The 26,522-nt window shown below is 37.1% G+C and overlaps 1 protein-coding gene across 1 annotated transcript in view; it reads right to left on the bottom strand.

The window, feature by feature from the left end:
* TNRC6A (trinucleotide repeat containing adaptor 6A) overlaps window positions 1-26,522 on the bottom strand; it is a 103,889-nt gene that overhangs the window by 16,112 nt on the left and 61,255 nt on the right. Inside the window, exons 6-17 of the mRNA XM_027859669.1 lie at window positions 17,842-20,421; window positions 16,250-16,426; window positions 14,621-14,796; window positions 12,933-13,013; window positions 12,537-12,588; window positions 9,083-9,225; window positions 8,287-8,424; window positions 5,093-5,221; window positions 4,911-4,988; window positions 4,397-4,607; window positions 3,764-3,796; window positions 2,257-2,388 (exon numbers count right to left, since the gene is read on the bottom strand). Of these exons, the coding sequence (XP_027715470.1) occupies window positions 2,257-2,388; window positions 3,764-3,796; window positions 4,397-4,607; window positions 4,911-4,988; window positions 5,093-5,221; window positions 8,287-8,424; window positions 9,083-9,225; window positions 12,537-12,588; window positions 12,933-13,013; window positions 14,621-14,796; window positions 16,250-16,426; window positions 17,842-20,421 (3,930 nt within the window). The remainder of the gene's footprint in view (window positions 1-2,256; window positions 2,389-3,763; window positions 3,797-4,396; window positions 4,608-4,910; window positions 4,989-5,092; window positions 5,222-8,286; window positions 8,425-9,082; window positions 9,226-12,536; window positions 12,589-12,932; window positions 13,014-14,620; window positions 14,797-16,249; window positions 16,427-17,841; window positions 20,422-26,522) is intronic.

The raw sequence follows: 26,522 nt of genomic DNA, 5'->3' as shown, positions 1-26,522 counted from the left end.
CTCAGCTGAGATCCTTGTCTCATATTTTGCTGAAATAACTGAGGCCATTCACTGAATGCCATCCTCCCTCCCTTTTCTCCTCCTTATCTCATATCTCCAAGATTCTTTCTGCTATTATGTCCTCTTTTACCCTTGTCTCACATGATGAGGGGATCCTTCTCCTTCCCAAGGCCAACCCTTCTACATTCACAAGTGATCCTATTCCATCCTCTCTCTCTCTCTCTCTCTTTTATCATGTGACTTGCCCAGGGTCACACAGCTAGTAGGTGTCAAGTGTTTGGTCTGAGGCCGGATCGTCCTCCTGATTCCCTCCAGGGCCGGTGCTCTACCCACTGCACCACCTCACCGCTCCTCTCCATTCTCTCTTCTTCAGCAGACAGGCCCCTTCTTCAATTTCTCCCTGTCTACTGGCTACTCTCTGTTGCCTACACACATACCCGTGGCTCCTCTGTCCTCAAGGAACTCTCACTTTCTCCATTCATCACTGCCAATTACTGTCCCATATCTTATGCCTTTAGGGACTAAATTCCTTGAGAAGGCAATCTACAATGAGTGCCTTGACTTCCTCTCCTCTCACTTTCTTAACTCTCTTCAGTCTGGCTTCCAATCTCACCACTCAACTAAACTGTTCTCTCCAAAGTTACCAATGATTACTTACTGGCCAAATCCAGTGGCCTTTTCTTTTCTTTTTTTTTTTGCTAGACAATGGGGTTAAGTGACTTGTCTAGGGTGACATAGCTAGCGTCAAGTGTCTAAGGCCAGATTTGAACTCAGGTCCTCCTGACTTCAGGGCTGGTGCTCTATCCACTGCGCCACCTAGCTGCCCACCTGCCCCCTCCAGTGGCCTTTTCTTAATCCTCATTCTTCTTTACCTTTCTGCTGCCTTTGACCCACTTCTTGATATTTTCTTTTCTCTAAGTTTGCATGACACTATTTTCTCCTGGTTGTCCCCCTACCTGAATGACCCCTCCTCAATCTCCTTTGATGGATCTTTATCTAGGTCATACCCACTAACTGTGGGTATCCTACAGGGCTCCATCTTGGGCCCTCTCTTCTTCCTCTAAATTATTTCACTTGATCTCATAAGCTCCCATGATTTCAAGTATCACTTCTATACTGATGAATTCTCAAATCTACTTATCCAGCCCTAATCTCCCCACTGACCTCTAGTCTTGCATCTCCATCTACCTATTAGACAGAACTCCTGTCCAATACTGAACTCCCTACTTCCCCCCTCTCCACACACATGTATTCCGTGATCCAGTGATACTGGCCTTCTAGCTGTTTTCTGAGCAAGACACTTCATTTCTTGACTCTGGGCATTTTCAAAGGTTGTCCCTCATAAATGGAATTCTCTTATATCTCATCTTCATTTTCTGGCTTCCTTCAAGCCCTAGCTAAAATTCTACCTTCTACGAGAAGATTTTCTTAGTCCCTCTAAATTCTAGTGTCTTCCCTCTTAATAGTTATTTTCTATTTATCCTACACATAGCTTGTTTGTACATAGTTGTTTGCATGTGGTCTCCCCCATTAGACTGTAAGATCCTTGAGAGCAGACTTTTTTGTGTGGGAGGAGGGAGGAAGGTATTCCCAGTGCTTAGCACAAGGGCTGGCACAACAGGTGCTTGATAAATGTTTACTGACTCACTGAGAGAGGTCAAGAAAACCAAACAGAGCAAGTACTGTGCTGAATTTTAAAAAAATATTCACAGCAAAAAAAAAAATATTCATAGCAATACATTGGGTGGTAGCAAAAACCTGGAAAAAACTGAGAACCCATTTAACTAGGGAAAGACTGAAGAAACTGTGGAATACAAATGTAATAAATATTATTGTGATATAACAAATGATAAGTATGAAGAATTCAGAGAACCAATGGAAAAACTTGAATGAATAATGCAAACTAAATTAAACAGAAAGAGGAAAATAATGTATATGACTGCAGTGATGCAAACGTAAATTCTAAAATAAAGTTGAGCAATGCAATTGTAATGACTATCTTGTCTTTGATGAAGTGACAAAGAACAACACCTGCTTTTCATGAGGGATTATGGAGTAGAATGCCACATGGCACTTGTCAGGGACAGTTAAGTATTTGGTCAATTTAGTTTTGCAATTATCCTCGTTGTAAGGCAAGGCCTAACGGTGTTGGTGGGGTGGTGATATAAATAGAAAATGCAACAATATGAAAGATGGGATAAACTTGAAAGAATCTGGCTTGAAGTAACATCGGAGTAATATTATTATATTTTATACCATGTTTGCTGGAATTTTGATCCAATGATGTGTTCACAGAAATGCTGTCCACTGTAGTCCATTTCCTCAGTCTTGACTGTGGCTCTTTAATACTGTTCATATCCATGTTTACATTCAAGTTTGAGTTCAAGCCTAAGATAATTTTTAAAAAAGATTTAACTTATAAAAGTTAGGTTGACAGGAGAAAAACATGCTATTTTCAAAAAAAGCACATTTTTTCATTAATTTCATGCTTTCAATTGTCCTTAATTTTCCATAAATATGTTGCTTTTCAAACGTTATGGCACAGCCCACATAACCAGACATAAGCAAAGCAGTCAGTGCAAACAGACTGGGCTCTCAATTAAAGTCATGCAAAAATGTCAGAAAAAAGAGCCATGAGGAAGATCAAGTTATCCAACAGAGAGGGAAAGAGAAGAAATAAAAAAAAAAAAGCCCAAATGAACATATATAACTAAATTAATTTCTAGTCCATTGCAAAAGGTTTCTAACCACCTCACTTAACTATGTATTCATCAACAATTTCAAAGCTTTAATTATACTTATTAACACCTAAGAAATCTTTATATCTTCCTATGAATGTTTCTGATTTATGGTAAACCAGAACCTTTTTTTTTTTTTAAAGTTTGCTTGTTTTACAAGGCTAAATTATCAAGATTTTTATGTAACTCTTAAGTAAGACATACTTTTTCACGTACTTTTCATTTGTATTATATATTGCTGTACCCAAAATTAACACTTTCATGTTGCCTACCTTCGTTAGATCATAGAATCATTTAAAAATTAATCTTATTCCTGTTGTACTTAAAAATTTACCAATTTTTTCACCTAGCAATGATATATGTGCCGAAACATAATTAGATTTGATATTTATATGAGAATTTGGTGTTTATATGAATGCTGGGAAGGCTCCTTTGGCCAGGTAGAAGAATTCTTCCACATATATAGACAAAAGATCTTTCCAGAAAAGTAAAATTTCAAGTAGAGCCTTATTACTTCACTGAATTACAAACCTGGAGATGAATGTTAATCCCTCATGGTAGGAAATATCTGTTGCTAATAGTGCAAGCTATGCTACCATATTGTAAACTACTGTCCTTTCAGTCGGTGCTCATCTGCCACTGGAACAGTATTATTTCTTAAAGTCATTTAAGCAAATGAATTATTTGCTCTTGCAGATAACTACGCTGATAACCGATAAGGAAAATGCTACTTTGGGAATGTAGTATCTATGAAGTCTCCAATAATCCCAAGTAGACAGCAGCTCTATTTCAATGTAGTTCAAACTGAGGATTGTCAGAAACCCAACTGCAGAAGGGTCTGTCCACCTCTCCTCCCCCCAGCTACACCATGGAATGTGCTCTCACTAACAAAGTTGGAATAGCAACAAACCCACACCAGAAGTTAAACGTCAAGAGATACAGGGAAAAAGCAAAATGAGGAGCACAAAAGGGAAAGAAAAGGAGCAATATTAAAAGGGACCTAAGAAAGGAGAAAATATACAAGCCTGGACTTTCCACTGGGGAAATTGGATAAAAGCCTAGAGACACAGGAAAAAGGGGGAGAAAAAAGACAGAAAGGCTATTGCATTTGATAATGGCATTCCCTTCCACCCATCCCAATTTTCTCATTTACAGTACCATTTAAAACATCATCTTAACTTACTAGGTAAAAGTCATCAATACACATGAAAATTTCCTAAGTTATTTAATGGTAATATTTAAATACAATAAAAATTATCTTTTCCTACTGCTTCTTCAGTGGGGTACTACTCTCTCTGGCACACTGTTTCCAAGATTCTAATTTCAGCTTCACTCAGTTAATATTACAATTAATCATATAATCTACATCCTACCAAGAAAGAAGTATTAGAAGATAGTTCAACTTGGAATCTGTAATTTTTCTAAAAGCATTTCAAGCAGAAACGAGTAATTTCGCCTATTGAAATTATATGGTTGGAAAATTTCTTTCCTGAATAGTAAAGAGGTGAACCTAGTAAAGCACTAGGGATGTTCTTAATAAAGGAACGACTAAAAAGATCATAGTCAACATTGTTCCTGAGAAAGGGAAAATCCAGGTAATGGTAAGTGAGGAAGTTGTATATCAACCGACTATAATGGGCTAAGCAGGAAAAACTCACCTATAGGGAAGTTGCTGAAAGCATTTATTGGTGATGGCCCTTTTTGCAGTTCAGGTGTAGTGTGGGGCATGACATTCTCAAGGAAAGATTTCATGGCAGGCTGATGGAGCGACTGTGGTTGAGATGGTGGAGTTTGCTGCTTCATCAACAGGTTTGGATCAAGCTGACGAGATTGTTGCATCATCTGCTGCTGCATACTAAGAGGTCGACCCTTACAACAAACAAATAAAAAAGATGAGCAATCTTAGCAGGGAAAAGTCTTTAGGAAGAACTACTTATTAGTGTTTCCTTGCTAACTGCTTATTTCTGGTCAAGGGGACTATATAATCACAGAGTGTACCAGCAATGTGATTTCTAGCAAAGGCTAGGCATTTAATACTTAGTTGTAGAATTACAAAATTCCACTATCATTAAAACATTTGGACCACCTTGTTTTACTGGGATATGACATACCGTTTACTTAGAATGAGGAATGCTTTGATATTCAAGAGAAACTATTCAGGATAATAAATACCTGCTGCTCTTGCTGCTGTCGACCACCAGAAGGCATGCTTCTCTGATTCTGCACCTTTTGCTGCTGGGTCAACAATCGCTTGAGGTAAGAAAAAACATTTCATAATATGTTTAAAAAATATTTTTGAGTGCTTTTAAAATGAACAAATTCTGCAAATGTGCAATGGTTATTATTTCACTTACTTGTAACTGGGAAATCTGAGAAAGCTGGTTTAATTGGGATAGCTGGCTCAACATGGCTACCTGTTGAGGGCCAAAGAGTGGACTCAGGCCACCGCTGTTTGGTGCATACTTCAGTAATGAGACTGGAACCTAAAAAATATCAAACTGGTGAATTAATGGTATTTTCCAATCCTGTTCAGAAATCCTTTCTAATTTTTTTCTCCTATAACTTCACCTGACTTCTCCTTTTCCTCCTGCCCCAGGGGGAAATATTATGTCTTCTTTTTTCCAGGGCTAACATATTCATACATCCTTGTTATCGTCTCATTCTACATCTTATAGGGCACTACTCTTTCAATTCGCTACCTCCTAACCCCTTAAATCTTCAGCCGTTCCTATTCCACTGGTTTCCTTCACTCTATCTAAAAGTACGCTCCAGTCTTCTCATCCTAAAAACAAAACTTCTAAAAACTCACCTCATTCTCCTAATTCTGCAATCACCCTTTTCCTAATTCATTAGAGAGCTTCTTGAGAAAGTGTCTATACTAAAGCTTCCAATTTTTTTTAGTACACATTAGTTCCTCACCCCCCCAGAATTACTTTTGTCTCTATTCCACTAAACCTATCCTTTTGAAGGTCACCAATAATTTCTTACTAGTCAAATAAAATGTTTTTTTTCTGTTTTTCCCTTTCTGCTGCAATTGCTGTAAAATAGCACTTTTCCCCTAAAAATCTTTTCTAATTGGTTTCTCAGATACTGCCTATTGCTGGCTCTCATACAGTGGTATCAAGCTCAAATACGAGACGATCCTTGAGGGCTGCAAATTGACTTTGAAAACCACAAATTAACATTATCTATGTTGTACTGTATTTTCATTTATTTTGTTAAATATTTCGCAATTACATTTCAATCTAGTTTGGCTTTCTTCTAGTCTATCTTTTGAGTTACTTCTTGGCTCTTCCTACTTCCTGACTGTGCATTCTCCAGTGTCCAGTTCTTGACTCTCTTCTTTTCTTTCTCTACGTGGATCTCTTTCAAATACATATGGCCAGGTAATGCTTCTCACCGAGCTGCAGATCTGCACCTCCACCTAAGTGACTTTCTGATACTTCAAACTAAATATGTCCAAAACGGAAGTCATTATTATTCCTCTAAAACTTTTTCTTCCTCTTTTGTTTTCCTCATTTCTGTCAATGGTGCTATCATCCTCTTAGTCACCAGGCAAGATACCCTAGTCTTTCTTAGGTTCTTCCTTCTTCTTTGGAATCCAATTAGATGTTAAGTCCAAGTACATTCTTGTTTCGGCCACATCCTCTCAACTTTTTGAAAAGACTAATGAAACAGTTTTCTAACTGGTCCAAATGCCTCTAACCTTGGACCTATTCTAATCTACCATATACCATTGTTGTAAAAGTAATTTTTTTAAAAGTATCCTAATTACCCTCTGAGGGAAAGACAGAAGGTGGCAAATCAAGTCACCACCATTACTTTGACCAATACTACCTTATTACCTCAGACCTTATAGGAGACAGCCCAGAACCCTGAAAACCCAAGAGGCATGAGAATAGTGGTGTCTCTCAAATCACCAGACCAGTATCCAGCTCAGCTACCACAGCCATTGAGGGGAGAAACAAATCACTGTGGAAAAGGGGTCAACCTTCCTTATCACCACCACCACCAACTGCTGACCAAATGCCACCATAAGGTAAATGGGCACAAGAGCTTTGGCAGTGGGAGCACTGCCATGCATCCTCGCCCCAATGGTCCCACTTACAGCCTAGATTTCAAATCCATCATCTAAAAAAGCAACTCTTGTGAAGAAGAGATTAGTCATCCCCACAACTGCTGACCAATTGCCACTCTCTCACTGGGCAAGCAGGCAAATCAACCTTGCTGAAACATATGCCAAACAAATCAAATCTGCCACCACTAACACTGCTTGACCACCATCTTCCCTCAGACCCTGAAGGAGATACCCAGAAAACAAAGCTCTTTCTACCAAAGTCATTGGTACTTTCAAATGGTTCAACATAAGACACTTTTATTTTATCAGTGGAAACGATGATAAAGAAGAGCCATCACGATGTGCTTTGTCTCTGTACACTAAGGTCACAGGACTACTCCATCTGACTTACCACTGAAAGCCTCCTCAGGTATTCCCTCTCCTCTTAGAACATGAGCTCCTGGAGAGCCAGGTCCGCATAGCTTTCTATTTGTATCCCTAGCATTTAGTCCAGTGCTTTGTATACCACACACAGGTACAAGAGGTTTTATTCCTTCTTTTACTCCGTTGCTGAAAAAGTGACAATTTATTAAATAATATTTGCACCTCTCTGCCTGACATTCAAGATTCTCCATGATCTGGCCTCTTTCTACCCTCCAAGTCTTACTATACATACACACTGTCATCTAGGCAAAATTGACTTTGTTATTCTGTGAATATGCAGTGTAGCTATCTTTGCACACACTGTACCTTTGACTGGTATATTTTTCCAGCGTGGGAATTTGTTTTGTTGGACTATGCATGTTAATGATGAAACCTTTATTTTTGTTGCTGTTGTTCAACCATTGGAAAGGAAAATGACACAGAGTTGGGGGTGGGTGGGTCACAGATCATCAACACACGCATAAATTAATGCATTTTCAAAGATTACTATTCTGTGAATATGCCTTGTACCTTCCTGCCTCTGTCTTTACACATGCCGTTTTGTTTGCAATGCTCTTTCCTGCCGTTGCATCCTTTTCTCTATACTAATCTAACTAGTACAAATACTTCAAGACCTGGTTCCCATGCCTTCTCTTTCAGGAAGTCTTCTCAAGCTTCTCTAACCAAAAATTATCCTTTCTCTGAATTACTGTAACACTCTGTAGGTACCACATTGTCAGATTGTATGGTGTTGAGTCAAAGAAATTGTTTATATTTTTGTCAAAAAACTTTTAGCTTATTTGTAGCTTTTATTTTATCAATTCAATTAAAATTTCTTAAGTGCATTCTACATTTGAGGGCTTTACACCCTACTTCTCCATATTCTTCATGTCTCTCATTACTCTAGATAACTTGACCCTGGATATAACTCAAAGATGTTGCTAGATGCTCCACTAGCAAGGCTGTCTTCTGGTTTAAAGTTCTAAGTAATTAAAATATGTGAAGTAATTAAGATATATGAAGTAAGTTTTAAAAGAAGCACATGTAAAACAAGTGAAGTGAATTTACCTGAGGGGATAGTAATGGAGGAGGCACTTGAGCACGGAGATGAGGCTGAGATGAATTGAGAGGTTGTGCTGGAGGCTGCTGCATGCCCCGGGGTTGTGCTGCTGTGTTACCAACACCAAACATACTGGGATTGCCATTCTGTAAAGAGAAGTCAGAACTCTTTAGTGAGAGAAGACACTATGACACTACTGATTTTAACACAAAAGCTCAATGTAAGTGATCTCAGTGGCTAGGTCATTTCATTGAAAACACCTAAAATATATACAAATAAGCACTCACCTGTCTAACAGAATTCAAGTTTTGCATACCCAGCCCTGCTATGGAGCCAAGGGCTTGGTTAGGTAGTGCACTATTTGAAGGGGGAAGCTTCATGTTTTGATTGGACATAAACTGCATGTTTTGGGACTCGTCTGCTACAATGCCATCCTGATTGGACAGACAGAAAGATGTGCAACAGCAGCCAAGCAAGCAAGTAGGAGGGAGAAATCATTGCCAGGAACAGAAGAGAAGTCACATGAAATTCCAGCATCAACAGGAAACAAGTAGAAAACAGAAGACATTAGATTAGTGTTACTTCTAAGGCAAGCAAAACCAAAAAATTTTATATGGATTAATAGGAAGGCATTATATTTAATTTCTACGATAAGCAAATGCATTAAAAGGGACAATGGAGTACAGACATTTCATGAGAATGGTGTATTTTGGCACCAGACTTACACAGTTCTACATATAATGTTAATGTGAAAATGTGGAAGTCAATTTGTTTATTTTAAAAAAAAAAAAAGCAATTGCTTACCTTATCGAAATAAGGACTGCGATCCATGGAAGACTCTTTGGAAATTTGAGGACGAGAGCCAGGGCCTTTTCCTACTACTCGATTGTAATCGCCAATGTTTAGGCTATGCTTATCAATCTCCATTCGTTTGTCCTGTAACATTCCTAACGGACAAGGAAGATGAGACTATGAAGTTTGATTGCAATTGCTAAAACAGCTGTTAATTTTATATGCTAGCAGAAGGTACCCTTTTCAAATTAAAATAACTTCTATCTTAAGTAGGACATTAGAAAATAAAAGTTTTTTCCCCTTGATCTATGTTCTATGTGAGTCATCTAGGTTGCAAGCTGGAAGGGACTTCAGATATCAGTGGGCTAAATGAACCCTTTCATTTTCAAGAAGAGGAAGCTGAGGCTTTGAAGGTAATGTTATTTGCCCAAGGCTACCCAGAGTGTTAGAGGGAGATTAGAACTTGGGGGCAGGAGGGGGTTCTGACCTCCAGCCTCAGAATTTTCTACTACAACATACTGCCTCACTCACTTTCACTATGATGCCACACATTACAATTACATTTTTGAAAGACCTAAACAGTTTGGTTGGAAAATTCCTGAGTTCTATAATCAAGCCCATATTGACTAATTTTAAAAAGAATTTTACAGAAAAAATTCTTAAGATGAAATGGTAGTTTCTTTAAAACTGTCACTTATTTTTCTACTTCTACTAAAGCCATACTTGAATACTCAAACATATTTTTAAACATTTATAAGACCCCACCAGATGCAGGACATTCTATGAAGTGCTGGGTGAGACAGAGAGAGTGCCTACTTTCATGAAGCTTACAGTCTAAAAGGGAGATAGATAAGGCAGACATGTTTTAACATAGAATAATGCACAAGTGCACAAAGAAGCCACAAAACAAAGCAAGGTGAGAGGTCATTTACTTATCACAGGTATCTAGTTAAGTTTTATGTTTTTAAAGGGCACTTGAATTTGGTTTTAGAGGAATGAGAGGAATTCAAAAGAAGGAGGAGAGGGAAGTATTACAGGAATAGAGAAGAGTAAAAATGAATGTATGGAGGCAGTAAAGTAGAAGGCATATTCTAAGAACAACAGTATCATTTGGTTAAGGCATAGAGTGGAAAGAAAAAAGTAATGTGAGATAAGACTAGAATCATAAAATAGAACCAGATTATGGAGAGAGATGAATATCACTCAAGGAGTATGAATATAATTCATTAGGTAACAGGAAACTAGAATAATTTTTGAGCAGCAATGATATTTCTAGACTCTCCCATTATAGTATGAAGGGGACTATGTGATCTCAGAGACAATGCCAGCAAAATAAGACTTCTGGCATATACTACCACTTCAACTGTCAATGGCTTGTTATCTCAACTACTTTGGTTAGTTTTGTTGCCCTATTTTTAAAAAATCTCTTTTTTATTCATATAATGTATGGATCTGTGGAAGGAAGAGGAATACACAGGGAAATGAATGTGATATAAAAACAAAAGCTATAAAAAGATTTAAAAAAAGAAATCTAAATGCTAGTGACATTTCTTCCTTTAAAACATTAAATCTGAAATTCTTTACACATCAAAAATATTTGTGTACTATTCTGGGGATAAGAAAACAGACAAAATGCCTTTATTTGTTAGAATATTTCTTCACATGCGAACATCTCCTTTTTGCAATATTATAGGTCACTGACAAGAAATCATTACAGGATAGAGTGTGGCTAGGTTACATTCTGAACCAGTTATAGGAATATCCATATTAATGAAATCACATATATAATTACTAAATATTCCATAAGCTTAGACTTTCTGGATATATATAGATGCACTGTCAATATATTTTACTCCCAAAGCCCTTAAGTGCTTCATGACCAAAAACTAGTTTGGGAAATGCTACTGCTGTCAGGAGTGACTCAGAAAAAGAGTTTGAGCATAAAGATGAACAAAGTTGTGCTTTAGGAAGATTAATCTGAAAATGTTTATGATGGATTTGTAGTTATATCACCAACAAATAGCCTAATACTGATACAGAGTTGGCACAAAATAAATGTTTATTGATTGATTGATAGAGTGGAGATTTCAAATCTGAAGAAGCAATTGGGGAAGATGGTAGTGCTGAAGAGAAGAAACAAATTAGGGATAGATGACAAGAAGTTTGATTATGGAATTTAGAATGTGAGGTGCTAGCTGGACATTCAGAAGGTGTTGGAAATGCTGGACTAGAGTTCAAGAGAGAGAATGGAGTTACAAACTATTTGTATATAGGTGATTTGTTAAGCTTGCAAATGAATGATCCAATTATCTTTCATTAAGCATTTACTTTTAAACTAGAATGCTTTGTTTTTTTACTAAGAAATTTTTGGTTAAATTTTGAGGCCTCCTTTTATGAAGAAGATTTGTTTTGTGAAGTTTGGATTCACTCAAAGGGCCACACTTGAGGACCACACGTGGCCTTGAGGCTGCAGGTTCCCCAACCTGATAGCTCTTTTACACGTGTAGAATCCTGACTAGGCATAGCACAAAACAACAACTACTTTCATGTGTCATTACATTATGAAAGGTAGTTAAAAATAAGGTAGTGAGCAACCAAACTCTACTGTAGGATTGATAATCACATGCTGATTTTGTGTTTCTATCTAGCTACATGAGACTCAGACACTCAGTTCATTTTTGGACTTTGCTTTCTACCTCTTATCTCACTTCCAGCGTGATTACTCAGCCTTTACACTCAGCCCATGATTTTGTTTGCCTGGATAGCAATGTGGACTTAGATAATTTAGGCTCTGAATCTTGAACACATCTTTTGATTTAATGCAGAACTCTGACCTCAAATTACCATCTTGATTTATATATCTGAATGTCCTCTCCTTCCATGTTAATTATCCCTTTTCCCATCAAATCCCTCCAATGTGTCCTCTTGATTATAAGCTGTATTATACCATGCTGAATGGTGTGGTCTAGGTTTTACTTCTGAACTCTATCTACTGTGCTCTATCCCACTGTTAGCCTAATATAGTGACTTTCCAACAAAAAAATGTTTAATACAAAAACAAATGACTTTTGGATAATGCAGAAATATAATTCTAATCTTTGTTTAAAGAGAGGTAAAGAAAAGGAAGGAGATTTTCTACTTTAAGGACTAAGAAAAATCTTGCTCTAAAATAATTGCTAGGAAGGAATTATATATCTCACTTTTATCTTAAAACTCTTTTCCAGCAGGGTTTATTTACTTTAGGAATTCATTTAAAGTCAATCTCACCTATAAAGAACCCCCCATAACACAGATGCCAAGAATAATGGTAAAATACTCAAATAGATATTAGATAATGCATCTAGAATTGGTAGGAAGGGAGAAAATAAACATTTATTAAGCATCTACTATGTGCCAGGTACTTTGCTAAGTACTTTATAAATTATTTCATTTGTTATAAAACTATTTAATTTTCTCTTACTCTTACCTCCAGATAGGTCCATCTTATTGCTTGGCAGAGTTTCTTCTGGCGATTCTCTCTGAAACAATAAAAAAGAATTAGTAGATTTCAAGTTCATGATTTAAGTAAAACCTCAACATTTTTCTTTACAGTATTTCATTAACATAAGTCACATAGTCCCATTTTTCCATTCTGTAAAGAAAATAACAGCATCTCTAAGAAAATCAGGAGTTTGATTGATCTATGTGGCTTTTGGCCTGATAGGAAAGTAACGTCAGTCACCATGAAAACTCCATAAGACTGGAAGAACACATTCACTCAATCATCAAGCACTATGCTAGAGATTCAAGTTAGTTTCAAAATTAGATAATATTTTACTTATCACCATTTAACAGGTTGTTGTTGTTAGAAATTCATACATACCGAAAAACTTAAATTTGAGAACTGCTTAACGAATGGATTTATCCAGGCTTCATCTTGTTTATTTCCGCCTTTCATTGTTCCCTTTTGGAAAGAAAAATCAGAATAATGAATGAAAAAATATTAAAGTATGTAAATATATATAACCATGGTACTAAGTTCCAGGGATACAAATAGAAAAAAGGAAGACAGTTCTTTTTCTCAAGGAGCTCACCTTCTAGTGATTCTATTATTTAAGGAAAGCATGGATAAATTAATTTTCAAGATACTTTCCAAACCTAATTTTAATAATATCAAACATTTATATACATAGCACATCACAGTCTACAAAGTACTCTAAATACATTCTCTTACTTACACAACAATTCCATAAGATAGACACTATAGGTATTATTATTCCCTTCTTAAACATATGCAAAAAGACTCATATGTAAGTTTAGGTACCTTGTTCATAGTGGTTGCAGCGTCAGAGGCAGAATTTGAACTCAGTTCTTAATTCCAAGTCGAGTACTTTATTTGCTACATATAAATATTAAACTACCTCTCTGAACCCTTATTTTAGGCAATATATTAATCTTTCTGCTCTCTCCAAAACTTTTTAGCAGAATAGCATGTAAAAAACAAGAAAAAATTTCAACAGCTATGATACTGGTAGTCTCCTCCTGGTGTAAGAGTGGCATGGTGATTGATAAATCTTATAGGGAAAGATCTTCCATGTTCTCTGTAGGACTCTAAACATTGGGCTATGAGGTAAGCCAGAGTGTGGTTATCTATGTTGACCTGAGAATTGAGCCAGTTCTCAGGAGATGTGCTCTGGGAACCTGGCCAGTTCATCAGAACATATCAAGTTAATTAATATTCTAAGATGTTTTGCTTGCTCCAGGAACTTGGCCAGTTCCTGGACCAAGTGAAAACATCTACTAGAATCACGGACACCTCTGGCACGAGGCCTTCTTTGTTCGAGGCCCTATTTAAATCCCAATTGGGAAAGCCATCTTTGGATTCTCACCCATGGAGAGGATGTTCTGCCTGGGACTTTCCCAATCCCTGAAAGCTATACCGCGGGAAACCCCAGCTTGGACTTCAGGTGTTGGTGCTTCCCCGAAGCACCATATTATTGCTTTCCTTTGCATTATTAGCGGAACTATAGTCATGTTGCTAATTGTATGTTGTTGTAAATCTACCTTTTCTATACCTATATTATAATCTTAATTAAGGCTACCTTCACTTCTCTCTCTAGGAGTGTCTTATTGTAGGAGCAAATCCAAACCATTTTTCTTTCTTGATCACACACAAAGTAATAAAATGTTTTACATACATAATCAAATTTCATCTTTATAAGTCTGTAAATTAAGCAGTACAAGTATCCTTATTTTACTAATGAGGTAACTGAAGCTGAGTTATGTGCTTAAAGTTACATGGTTAATAAGGGTAGAGCTAGGACTCTTATTCAGCTCTTCTATCTCTAAAATCAGTGCTCTTCCCCCTATATCATGTTGCCTCCAGAGATTTAACTTTAATGTGCTTCCCAGATGGGAAACAGCAGTCTGAAGTGGAGTACAGATGAGTCAACTGCCTAGATTTCAAGTTTGTTTGTTTTTTTTTAAATCCTTAATAATGGAATACAGATTGTTTGGGTAAATACTTCTGGACTTGAAATTGTATGACCCTGTCCCCCTTGAAATATTCACCTTTGAGGACATTTTCTTTATATATGGTGGCCAGTTTAAAGATGGGTTAACTTCTTGGGATGAATTACTATTCCACATTCCAATTTCTACATCTTCTTCCTCCTCCCAGGCGGTGGGTCGATTTCCAGTCAAAGGCATATCATCCCCACACCAACCATCTTGCATAGATTTAGGCCCTACTTGTAAATATGATTTAGACAGAACAGAAGACAGTTTTCAATGACAAACAATTTTACAATCATGCCTAATGCTTTCAAGGAGAAAAGCATACTTAAACTGTGATGTAAATTCTATATGTATTTATGCCCAAATTTATATAGTTGGAATCTATCATTTTCTACTATGTTAAAAGTCTGACAAAAATAAACTTATTTTTTTTTAAAAATAAGGATTTCTTTGATGCTTCTCTATTTTAGAGGTTACAGAAAAACTGAGCATGGTTATGATTATGCATAATAAAGCAGAGTATAAAGGAGATAAAAATATAACTGAAAAGATTTCTTTAAAAAAAATATTTTAACTTCAGTGGTAGTGTCCACAGATGGTTTTTGCATTTATTTGGCTAAATCCTTGATCTGTGAGGTTACTGGTATGGACACTACTTCCTTCCACAATATGACAGAGAGTCTGGGACAGTAAATGTGGTTTAAAAAAATTTCATTATTTTGGTGATAAGCCTTTCTTGATTTTAGCCAGGCTGGTCCTTGTACAACCGACATATAATGGAATCGTCTACCCTGAAAGCAGTTCTTGCTTAGACAAATCTATAAGGGTAGTGCTATAGTATCATAAACTGTGGGAAGCCAGGATTACCCCCATGTCACAATGAAGTTAGAGTAAGATCTTCCGTGGACATTATTTCTGTACCTAAGCCAGACAACTATGGTATTGTTTTCAATGGATACAACCAGAAAGATGCCTTAATAAATTGGATCTTATATGTATACCTAGGCTAGAAAACCATGAGATTCTTTTATAAATGGAAATCTGGCCCCACCTCTGGAGTAGGCCTGAACTTTTAGAATTCTCCAATAACCAACATTTTCCAGGTACTCCCCTGAAATCCAGTTTGGTCTAGAAATATGCCTCAAAGTCTGTGCCATAAAGAGTATTAGGCTCTGAATATGAGTTGCAGAAAAATTCATTCTATGGACACTGGACTTTACTTTAATAAGTCAATTGCTATTAGTAATGTAATGTAGATGTGACAAGTATCATGCAAATTATTAATTGTAAAAATTTTAAGAAATTATTAACTATGAAGTTAAAGATAGGTATAATTATGAACTAGGCTTTAATTCAAATGTCTAACCATGCCACAAAATTTTTTTTTAAGGCAATTGGGGTTAAGTGACTTGCCCAGGGTCACACATCTGGTATCAAGTGTTAGGTCAGAGGCCGGATTTGACCTCAGGTCCTCCTGACTTCAGGGCCGGTGCTCTATCCACTGTGCCGTCTAGCTGCCCTCATGCCACAAATTTTAAAAGCCTTTAGTTATCACAAACATTATATTATCAGGAAGTTAGATTTCAAAGAAACATGGTCTATTTTGGAAATTTTTCAAAGTCTTTTTAGATTAATTGCTTTGAGTGCTATACCACAGATGATACGAAGCAACCTAAAACATACCAGGTTTGCTCGAAGTCTGTGGACCAACAGAAGTGGTACCCCATGTGGAGGAGCTAGATGAAGCAGTAATGGGTTCCCCCCAGTTAGTACCAGTGTCCATGGGTTTACCCCATGCTGAAGTTCCATTATCTACGGTTGTGGCTGGAGTAGAAGGCTCTCCCCAGGGTTCTCCCCAACCTTTAAAAATTAAGAAAAGTCATTAGTTTCTTAGAAAAATTCAACAAAACAGATACTCTGTAAAATATTATTAGCATATATAAGCTGCTATTTATTCTTCCCTTTATATGCAATGGCATAAACTAACATACTGAATTAACAAACAGGAAAAAACCTTCATTTTTTGGATGCTAGTTCAAGTTGTAATATGCAGAAACTTTAAAGAAAAAGTAAAGAGCTATATTTAAATGACTTGTAAAAATTGAATCTAGATCGCTCTCTTGGAGTGGAGAGGGAGGAATACAAAGGAAAATTTAGACAAAGTAATAACAAGAAGTATCAATAAAATCCATCAGAAATGGAATTTTTGGTACTAGGCAACTAAAAGTTCATTTCTTTAAAGCATGGTAGAGTCAAATATTTCATGCATTATAAAAACAAATATAATTATTACAGTTTTTAAAATCCCAAAACAATGTTGTTTATTCTAAAGGTAAATTTAGTTTGTCTTACCACCTAGCTTGCCCTTATATATTTTTTAAAGACTTTTTATTTTATTTTTTCTTTTTAGGCAATCGGGTTTCAGTGACTTGCCCAGGTCACAGAGCTATTAAGAGTTTAAGGCCAGATTTAAACTCAGGTCCTTCTGATTCCAGGGTTTCTCTTTGGAGAAAACAAAGGAGTTATACTACAGGTGCTTTTATATAGTGTCCAAAGGCAACAAGAAATGGCTTTCTGTGGAATGCATTGTCTTCTCAGACGGCAATGCTCCTATTAAGCATTTATAAGAAGTCAACCATGAAAATAACAAACTTATGCATCAATACCTGGTGTGAAGATGAGGAAATAAGACAAATTTGATAAGGAATTCAATTTATCTCCAAAATAAAGTAAAATCATAAAAATTAAACTAATTTTATTTGAACAGACAAGAAATGACATGGTTATTTATGTAAGAATCATTTCTGAATCAGCCATCAATGCAGTCAGATCACAGACTAGTGGGGGTCCTTCAGATGCTTCTGTTTATGGATTATATTTGGCTAGTTGCAATAAGCCTTAGAGCATTCCAGAGCCTCCAAAATTAAGATTTATAATCAATCAAGAGTTTGGACTAACTAATTACACAGGAAAAAACTAAGTTGATAAAATGCCTATTTTCCAGATTACCAATGATCTCAATTGCCAAATAGCCTTTTCTCAATCTTTATCCTTTTCGACTTCTCTGCATTCCTTGACACTATCATTCTCTTCCGGATACCTGATACATATGCAGTGGGACTGTCAACCCACAGATCAGGTCTATTAGTACATATCTTGGATAGATATTGAGGATGGGCAATGAGCTAACTTTAGAACTGAACAGAAGAATGAGAGTGGGCTAGACCGATTTTTAGAAATTTAAAAACATTACACTCTATAAAACCAAAACTTACCAGAACCACTACTGCTCTCCTTGTTTGACATGGCACTTGAAGATGGTAGCGGCTGATGTACCTGTGCTTGCTGGTCTGAACGGCTGCCACCATTTGGGACATTTTTATTCCACATATTCACATTTTTGTAGTTATATTTGCTTGGATCTCCCCAAGCAGAAGTTCCATCATCAATTTCCATTTTGCGGCGTATGGATTCTGGGGATGGCTCCTCCCATCCAGTAGGTTCTTCTTCTTTTGTGGAAGCCGGTATTGGTCCACCAAGCCAACCTGTACCAGGTGGCTTATTTGTGGAAGGTGGACCTCCCCAAGATCCACCAATATCTTGTTTGTTCCAGTCTGGGGAGTTGATTGGCTTTGAAGAATCCCCCCAACCTGAAGGTTGATTAGATTTTGGAGGTTCTCCCCATCCCTGGGACTGACTAGATTTTGCAGATTCATCCCAGCTAGATGAATTATTTGGATTCATATTATTATTTCCCCAGGTAAAAGAATTTGATTTACCAGGTTCATTCCAACCGGATACTGACCTGTCACTGTCACTACCTCCCGAGCTAGATTTCTTAGTCTCACCCCAATGGTTGCTTCTTGATGTTTCTCCCCAGTTGTCATTGGCAGAAACTGACCACCCTTGGTTTGATTTTTGTCCATCTCCCCACCCTTGTTTAATTTTTTGTGCATCATTCCATGTAGATTTCTCCTCTTTGCCATTTCCCCACAATTGATTGCTCTTGACCATAACTGTAGCAGCAGAATCATCTTCCCATCCCCCTTGGCTGCTTGAGCCTTTAGAATCTCCCCACCTTGTAGCAGGTTTTGGATCTCCCCATCCAGATACAGATGAGGTATCATTACTATTATTCTTATCAACACAACCCCCCGAGTTAGAAGTTTGTGTCAAAGAGCGTCCCCAGGCCTCTGTCCCATTGTCAGTCTTTCTTTCACCTCTAGGTGATGTTTCAGTATCCCAGGCAGTATTTTGTTTGATTGGAGTCTCTCCCCAACCCTTGTTGGAGAGGACACGTGGATCTAAGTCAGTTCTGTTTACTATGCTTTGGAGTAATGCATGCTGGTCAACTTTTCTTCTCTCTCTACTCTGCCCTTCCCCAACCACTCTTTCCTCACGGCATCCAGTGCTTTCTGTACTACCTTCACTTTCGCCAGTACCTGTTGTTTTGGCCCAAACGGTGTTCTGCTCATTTATCTGAGATGTAGCAGAACTCTGATCATCTTCCTCAGTAGGTTTCCATCCATTTGTAAACTTCCTACTATTTCCATTCATACTTTCATTGGAATGCTGATTGCTAGGCAGTTTATTCCATTCCCCATTGGATACATTAGTGCCAGTGTTTTGTGCAGGGCTTCCCCATCCTCTTCGACTTCCTCCAGAATTCACACCATTTCCACTTCCCCATGATACATTCTGGGAATTCACCATCTCAGACTCCCATAAACTTCCTCCTTTATTCCCATTCAATTGAAAGTTAGTGCCAACAGACCCATTTATGCCAGACTGCATTAGAGTTGCATTCACAGTGTCACCATTTGCTTGGTCATTAGGGCCTGAACATTTCTCTCCAGAATAATTAGAACCATAGGCACCCCATGTAGTACCATAAGAGCCGCCATTTTTGGACTCACCATTGCTAAGATGAGAAATGGAAGTGCCATTTGTAACCGAAGAGGCCTGTATCTGAGAATGATTCCTTGTGCTCACACGCCAGGCCCCATGCCCTGTATTATTAGGCAGTTCATCCATCTGCACTGAACCAACAGCGTTTGGTAAACTAGAGGTCATAAAGTTAGTAGTGTTATTTGGTCCATTCATTTCAGTGTTAAGGTTCTGAGGTTGTCCACTGAATGAAACCTTCCTTGTACCATTTACTTCAGACTCACAATTTTCCTGAAGATTTCCCCAGGAATCATGGGTGGAACCACCCATTTTAGAGTTAATACTCTGATTGTTAGGCATCTGGCCTATGGTACTGCACTGAATATTTGTGCCAGAATTACCACTCCCTACAGGCCCTTTAAGGGCATGTCCATTGTTCTCTAATACAGGCCAGGCACCATGGTTGCTATTTGAATTCAAAGTGCTTGGATTTAACCCTCCATTTGATGAAGAACTTACGGTGCCCCAAGCATTCATTCTATTGTTGCTACTTTCAGATTTGCTGTCAGGAGCATCCACAGAAACTTGACATGTGCTTATTATGGTTCCATGAGATAGACTCCATGGTCCATTATTACCTCCATTGCCCACATTATTGCTGTTGCTACCCACCACAAATTTGTTTTGAGAACTGTGTCCAATACCGTTCCGAATTCCATCATTTTCACCACTTGGACTCCCTGAAGCCATTATCAAAAGGTTCTTCTCTGATCCAGAGCTGGAGGCAGAGTCAGTGTCCATACATTCTGAAGTCAACTCTGGGTCACTGTCAGTGATAGAAGGCCATACTTCTTTGTCAGAGCCTTCTACAATAACTTTGTCCCAGTTTGTGCTGGAGTCACTATTAGAAGACACTGGTCCCCAGTGAGAATTTTCATAATGAGATCCTAGATTACTATGGTTCAAATCTAGAAGAAAGGAAAAGCATACATTTATGAAATATTTGGAGTTTTAAAAGACACCAAAGGCAACTTATTCTACTTAAACTTAGGTGCTCTGTTCTAATAGGCAAATGAGTAGTACCTGGTAATATGTTGCCACCTTGCAGCAATTTGAGATCTTGGTAGAAGATAAAACCAACCACCTTTCATTCTCTTCCTTTTTGTTAAGACTGGCTATGCAGTTGGACGGTAATTTGGTTCTACACACCTGGAATCTTATTGCCACACATCTCCTGTTAATATCATCTTATTCATAAATGCTATTTTTCTTTCATGAGGATTGATTTCTTCCAGTAGTGACTCTAGAAGCCCTAATAAAGACAACTTGCTCCCTCTGAAGGAGGACTTTAAGCAAAAGTTAAATGACAACATGTTAGGTTAGCTTTTAAAAGGGCTTTTCTTATTTTAGATATAGGCTAAACTAGATACTAGATCATCCCTTCAAAATAAGACTCTAAAAAATCACTTTATGCTGGAAAAATTGCAACCTCAGTTTTCCCATCTGTAAAACAGGGATAACAAAGTCTATAATACACACTACCTAAAAAGTTGTTATAAGTTCAAAAGAGACAATAACATAAATGTAAAGTGCTTTTAACACTTTAAGAAACTACATAAATGCCAGCTATTATTTTTAAGTACTTGGAGTGCACGTTATATCACCCCTACTAAGAGCCTAAAGCAGCAGCTTGGTGTTGTGGAAAGGCACTGGTCTTAAAGATTAGGAGAGACTTAGGTTCAAATACTGCTTATGATATTTATTAACTGTGACTCTGGACAAGCCAATGGACCTCTGAGACTCAACTTGCTCATATGTAAACTGGGGATAATATTTATGCTACTTATATCATGTGGTTGTTATAATGAAAAGTCACTTGCAAAACTTAAAGCTCTAGAGAAATGAGATTCTATTAGCATCATATACCAGTAACTATATTTTGATTTGGTATTAAATGAATAATTTACTAGTATTTAATAAAATACACAAGTGCTCACTGATGAATCATCAGAATCAGTAACACTCTTTCAAACTAGTCTTCCTCTTGCTAAGGTTTCCCTTGATTGTGGCATCTTAAGATTGTGATCCCAGATTAATCCTTCAAAAACAATCTAGACAAATCACGGTCCTGCTTAAGAACCTACAATGGACTTATTGCCTATTACATAAAGTCCAGATTCCTTTACCAAGTTTTTAACCTTCCATAACGTGGCTCCATTTTACTGATTTAACATCATCTGTAACCCTAAACTGACCCACTACTCCAGGTTAGTAGGTCTCTTTATTCTTTCAAAAATCAAAACTTGCCATAGCTTTCATGCCTTTCTTATGTTTTCTCCTCCAGTAAGGCATCCCATTCCTAATTCAGTACTAGGAACACAGTAGATCAAAAACAGCTGTTGGTTGCTTGATTCATAGGACCATGGTTTGAATTTAGAAGGGTATAGAGTGGTTTTATGGGGGAGGAAATTATTCTTTTAAATGGAGAATCTGTAGAAGTTGAGAACCAGTTTTGGGGAATGTATAGTTAAATAAATCATGAGACACTGTGGCTGTCAGTTTCAGACATTCACATCAAAATTCCTTACTCCCTAGAACAGAATATCTGGTAGTCAAATTAGTTGACCTTGTCAAAACCAAGCTGTATGAAGGTACTCAGACAATTTAGAACACAACATCTAATCAAGGAAAGCTTAAGGAACAACCCCAAATATTGGGCTGGCCAGAATAGAGCCAAGAAAAATCATGGGAGGCTCCTGGGGACTCTCCATCTTTAGTTGCCTCTTTACTCCAATTCCTCTACATCACAAATGGGTAGACAATCTTATATAGAAAAGAAAGCATTTCCTAAGATAATCACTTCTTCTTGGCTAGGTAGTGACAAGAAGATTTTAAGAGGGGCAGAGAACAGCACGTTCTTCTTAAAAACAGATTCAGTTTCTAACAAAGCAGTCCTCCATTTCCATTAAGCTTGGAGCTTCCAAAATTGCAGTTCTTACTAGTATTTAAATGAGAATTCAGGAATACATGGGCCTAAATGGTAAGTTGTTAAGTATCTCTTGCCTTGAGGAAGAATTTCTCTCTGAATAACTACTCTCTTTTATCCTAAAGTGGAATTTCTACTTGGTTGCCCTTAGAAGAGGAAAAAAGAAATTCAATATAACTTTATCTTATGGTATTCTGATATCATGAACATGCTATATTCCATGAACGTTATAAATATTGGAAGATAAGTACAGTACCATATAATTTTAATTTTATTTAAGGTCTTTCGATCACAAATCTAACAAGTCCTAGCTGGCAGCAATCTTAATTATCTGTTTTATTATACATCTAAACAGAGACAGAGAAAATGGGGTTAAATAATTAACACAAAATTCATACAATGATTAAACAAGTAAAAATATAACCTGCTATTAATGATGATAAAATAATCATATAATGTTGAACTATAACAAAGCTTAAAGTTTTGACCACACATGAGTGAAATACGCTTTTATGAATCTTAAAACAGAAAACGCTGGTTGCATCACAGGTATATGTCTAGAACTATTATTCCTGGTAGTGCTTTAAGATGAATAATCTTCATAATAATACCAGAAAGTTTCCATATTCATTTTTGCAATTTGTGATTTCAATTAACAACCTTGTAAACTACACAGTGTTAATCAAGCTGCCAACAAAACATAAGAAGTCTATAACCACTAATTTCTCTTAAAAAAACAAACAAACAAAAAAAACCCAAAACCAACAACAAAAACAAACAAACCACTTATGCTTCATTGATGTATGTGGTATAAAAGATAAACCTGGCCTCAAAGCCGGGAAAAATTGGACACAAGTCCTACCTCTGACAGTAGTTGACAGTATTACCTTAAGTGTTCAGTGTTCTAGGGGACTCTAAGATAGTAATAAGTTGCAGAGAAGGCGCTGCTGTGCATTAGTAGATGCTTGACTGAGAATTCCTCAGATCAATGGAAGATTACATGTTAAATTTCTACTCTGATCAATTTCTTTTGAAAAGAAAATCATCTTCCTCCTTAACCATTAGATCAAAATTTTGCTTGTGATCAAGTACCAATTACACAAAAACAAGGTCCCAACTATGTGTCCTACTAGTGCCTCACTTATCTTTGATTATCTGTGCTCAGTGATCTTTGTCAGTTTTTCATTTCCTCATAGCTGGACGACCTATTGAGTTATCTTTTCATTTACAATGTTATAGTCATTTTGCTTACTGTTCTACTGGTTCTCTTTATTTCACCGAATCAGATCTTATAAAAGCTTCCAATGGTTCTGTGAATATTCTCATATTCATCATTTCTCACTTATACATTCATATACCATTAACTCCCCCCCCCAGTTTTTCCTCAAAATGTGTAACATTTTATTTCCAACTCTTATTTCCATTTCATCACAAAGATGCTATGAATATTTTGGCAAACATCTCCCTCCCCTCACTTTTTTTTTTAAAGCGTATAAGCCCTTTCACAGAAGGGTCAAAAGGTCTAGACAGTTAAGTCACTTTTGTTGCATTCAAATTGATTTCAGGATGATCTGACAAATTCACAGATCCACTGCAGTATATTAGAATGCCTATCTTCTAATTTCCTTTCATATGACTATTCTCCCTTTTTGACATCTTTGCCAATCTCCATCATGTGAAATGCAACTCAAGAGTTATTTTAATTTATATTCTTTTTTCTGTTAGTAATATGGGATGTTTTCATTTGTAGTACCCAATTCTTCCTTTGAAAATTCTTCATATCCTTTGACCTCTGATGTTTTGAGGGAATGGGTCTTAGTGTTATGAATTCTGTAAACATTTTAAATGGAATTTATTGTTATACTTTCTCAACATATAGATATTTGTCTATGGATTTTATATCCTATTACCTTACTGAAGTTATGAATCACCTGGATTAGTTTCTTTTCTTATTTTTCTGAGGTTTTCAACTATAGTATCACGGAATCTGCTAATGGGGATAGCTTTTAAAATCTACTTTGGCAAAGTTTATACCTTTAATTTTGGTTGCTTATTTTATTGCCAGTATTTCTAGAACTGTCAAATAATAGTGGGGAGAGGAGACACATTTACTTTGGCATTGTTTGTATTGCAAACAATAAAACTTCTGGGCTTTAATGTATGCTTCTCATAATATTAAAGAGCTCTTCCATGCATATGCATTTTAGGATTTTTTAAACACAAATAACCACTGTATTTTGCAAAGAAGCATTCTGGGGGTATTTATTAAAGTAATAATGTGGGTTTTGTTTCTAATTTTGAGAGGGGCTGGACCTACGGTTTAATTGGTAAAGGAAAACCTTGATGAAGAAACTTCCCTTACTTAGTTTTATATGGTATTTCTAGGGTCCTCTAAGTAAACCTTCATATCCTCTGCCAGTAACAATAACTAAGTCCTCATTGCAGCAATGCAATCCTTTTACTCCCTGAAATCATTTGTCTACTTTACTGACCACAGTGGCTTTTCCAAACCTAATCTCTCCTTAAATCTTCCACAGTACCTTCCCTCCCCATCAAACTGAGCTAAAGACCTTGGTTTAAACTTTACTGAAAAAACTGAAGTCATTCTCTCAGAGTTACTTCTTCTCCCTTTCCCAACTCATACTCTTCTAACATTACTTTCTACTATTCACTCCTACACTCTACTCTCTGATAAAGAGGTGCCCCCCCCCAAAAGAGGTGGCCCTTCTCCTTGTCAAGATCAATCCCTCTACATCTCTACCCCTTTTCTTTAGATTACCTGCCACTACCATGCCCAATATGTCTCTAATTCTCATTCTCTATTCTGTCTCTACATCTTCATTCAGTATGCTTCCCTACTTTTCATATACATGTTTATCTCTCCTCCCTCCTTAAAAAAACCATCATTAGATCCTGGTAGTTTTCAACATTTACTTTTACAAGATTTTGGGTTCCAAATTTTATTCTCCCTCCCTCCCTACCCCCCTACCGAGGATGGCAAGCAATCTGATATAGGCTATATATGTACAATCATACTAAACATATTTCCACATTAGCCATGTTGTGAAAGAAGAATCAGAACAAAAGGAAAAAACCAGGAGAAAGGAAAAAAAAGAAAAAAAAACAGTATGCTTCAATCTGCATTCAGACTCCATAGTTCTTTCGCTGGATGTGGATAGCATTTTCCACCATGAGTCTCTGGAATCGTTTTAGATCACTGTATTACTGGGTCATCACATAACATTGCTGTTACTGTGCACAAAGATCCCGGTATTCTTACTAGCTATTTTCTCATTTTTTTTTTTCCCTATTCTCAACTGAACTTCTTGAGAATGGCAGCTACAGGTGCTTCCAAATCTTTTCCTCTTACTATCTTCTAACCCCTATGCAATTTGGTTTTTAACGTCATCATTCAACTGAAACTGCATTCTCCAAGTTAATAATGATGTCTTAATTGCCAATCTAATGACCTTTACTTAGTTTCTGTCCTTCTTTGACCCTCCTGGAGTACGACACAGTTGACCACTGTCTCCTAAAAACTCTCTTCTCTGGTTATTTGTGACACTACTTTCTCTTTAGTTCTCCTACCTATAGGAGACAGTTTGGTACAGTGTTCAAGAAAGTTGGCTTCAGTCAGAATATCTAGGTTCAAAATCCTGCCTAAGATAACTTATTACTTTTGTGAACTTGGAAAGCAAATCCCTTAACTTTCCTGAGCCTCAGTTTCCTCATCTATAATAACGAGGGGGTTGAAATAGGTTGATCTGAGGTTCCTTCCACCTATAGATCCATGATACACCACCCCCCACCCCAGTGATTCTGAACGTCTTATTTTCTATACTCATTCCCTAATAACTTATTCCTTTCTCCCTCAACCCAACACCTTTCTTCTACCCAATGCCCCATGATAAAGCTACCTATCCCTTCCACTGTGCTCTTTGGAATACTTGCTCCATTGGTAACAAATCTGCTTTCATCTTAAATCTTTCCCCTTCCTACTTTCCATCTTCTGGATCTTATTGAGACCTGGCTCCCTCCTGATGACAGTCTCCCTGACTACCCTCTAAAGCACTGGTTGTACAT

Source organism: Vombatus ursinus, unplaced genomic scaffold, assembly GCF_900497805.2.
Source record: "Vombatus ursinus unplaced genomic scaffold, bare-nosed wombat genome assembly UNPS02014171.1, whole genome shotgun sequence".
NCBI lineage: Eukaryota > Metazoa > Chordata > Mammalia > Diprotodontia > Vombatidae > Vombatus > Vombatus ursinus.
Note: the sequence above shows the minus strand (reverse complement) of the source record. Positions and strands in the feature narration are given on the sequence as shown.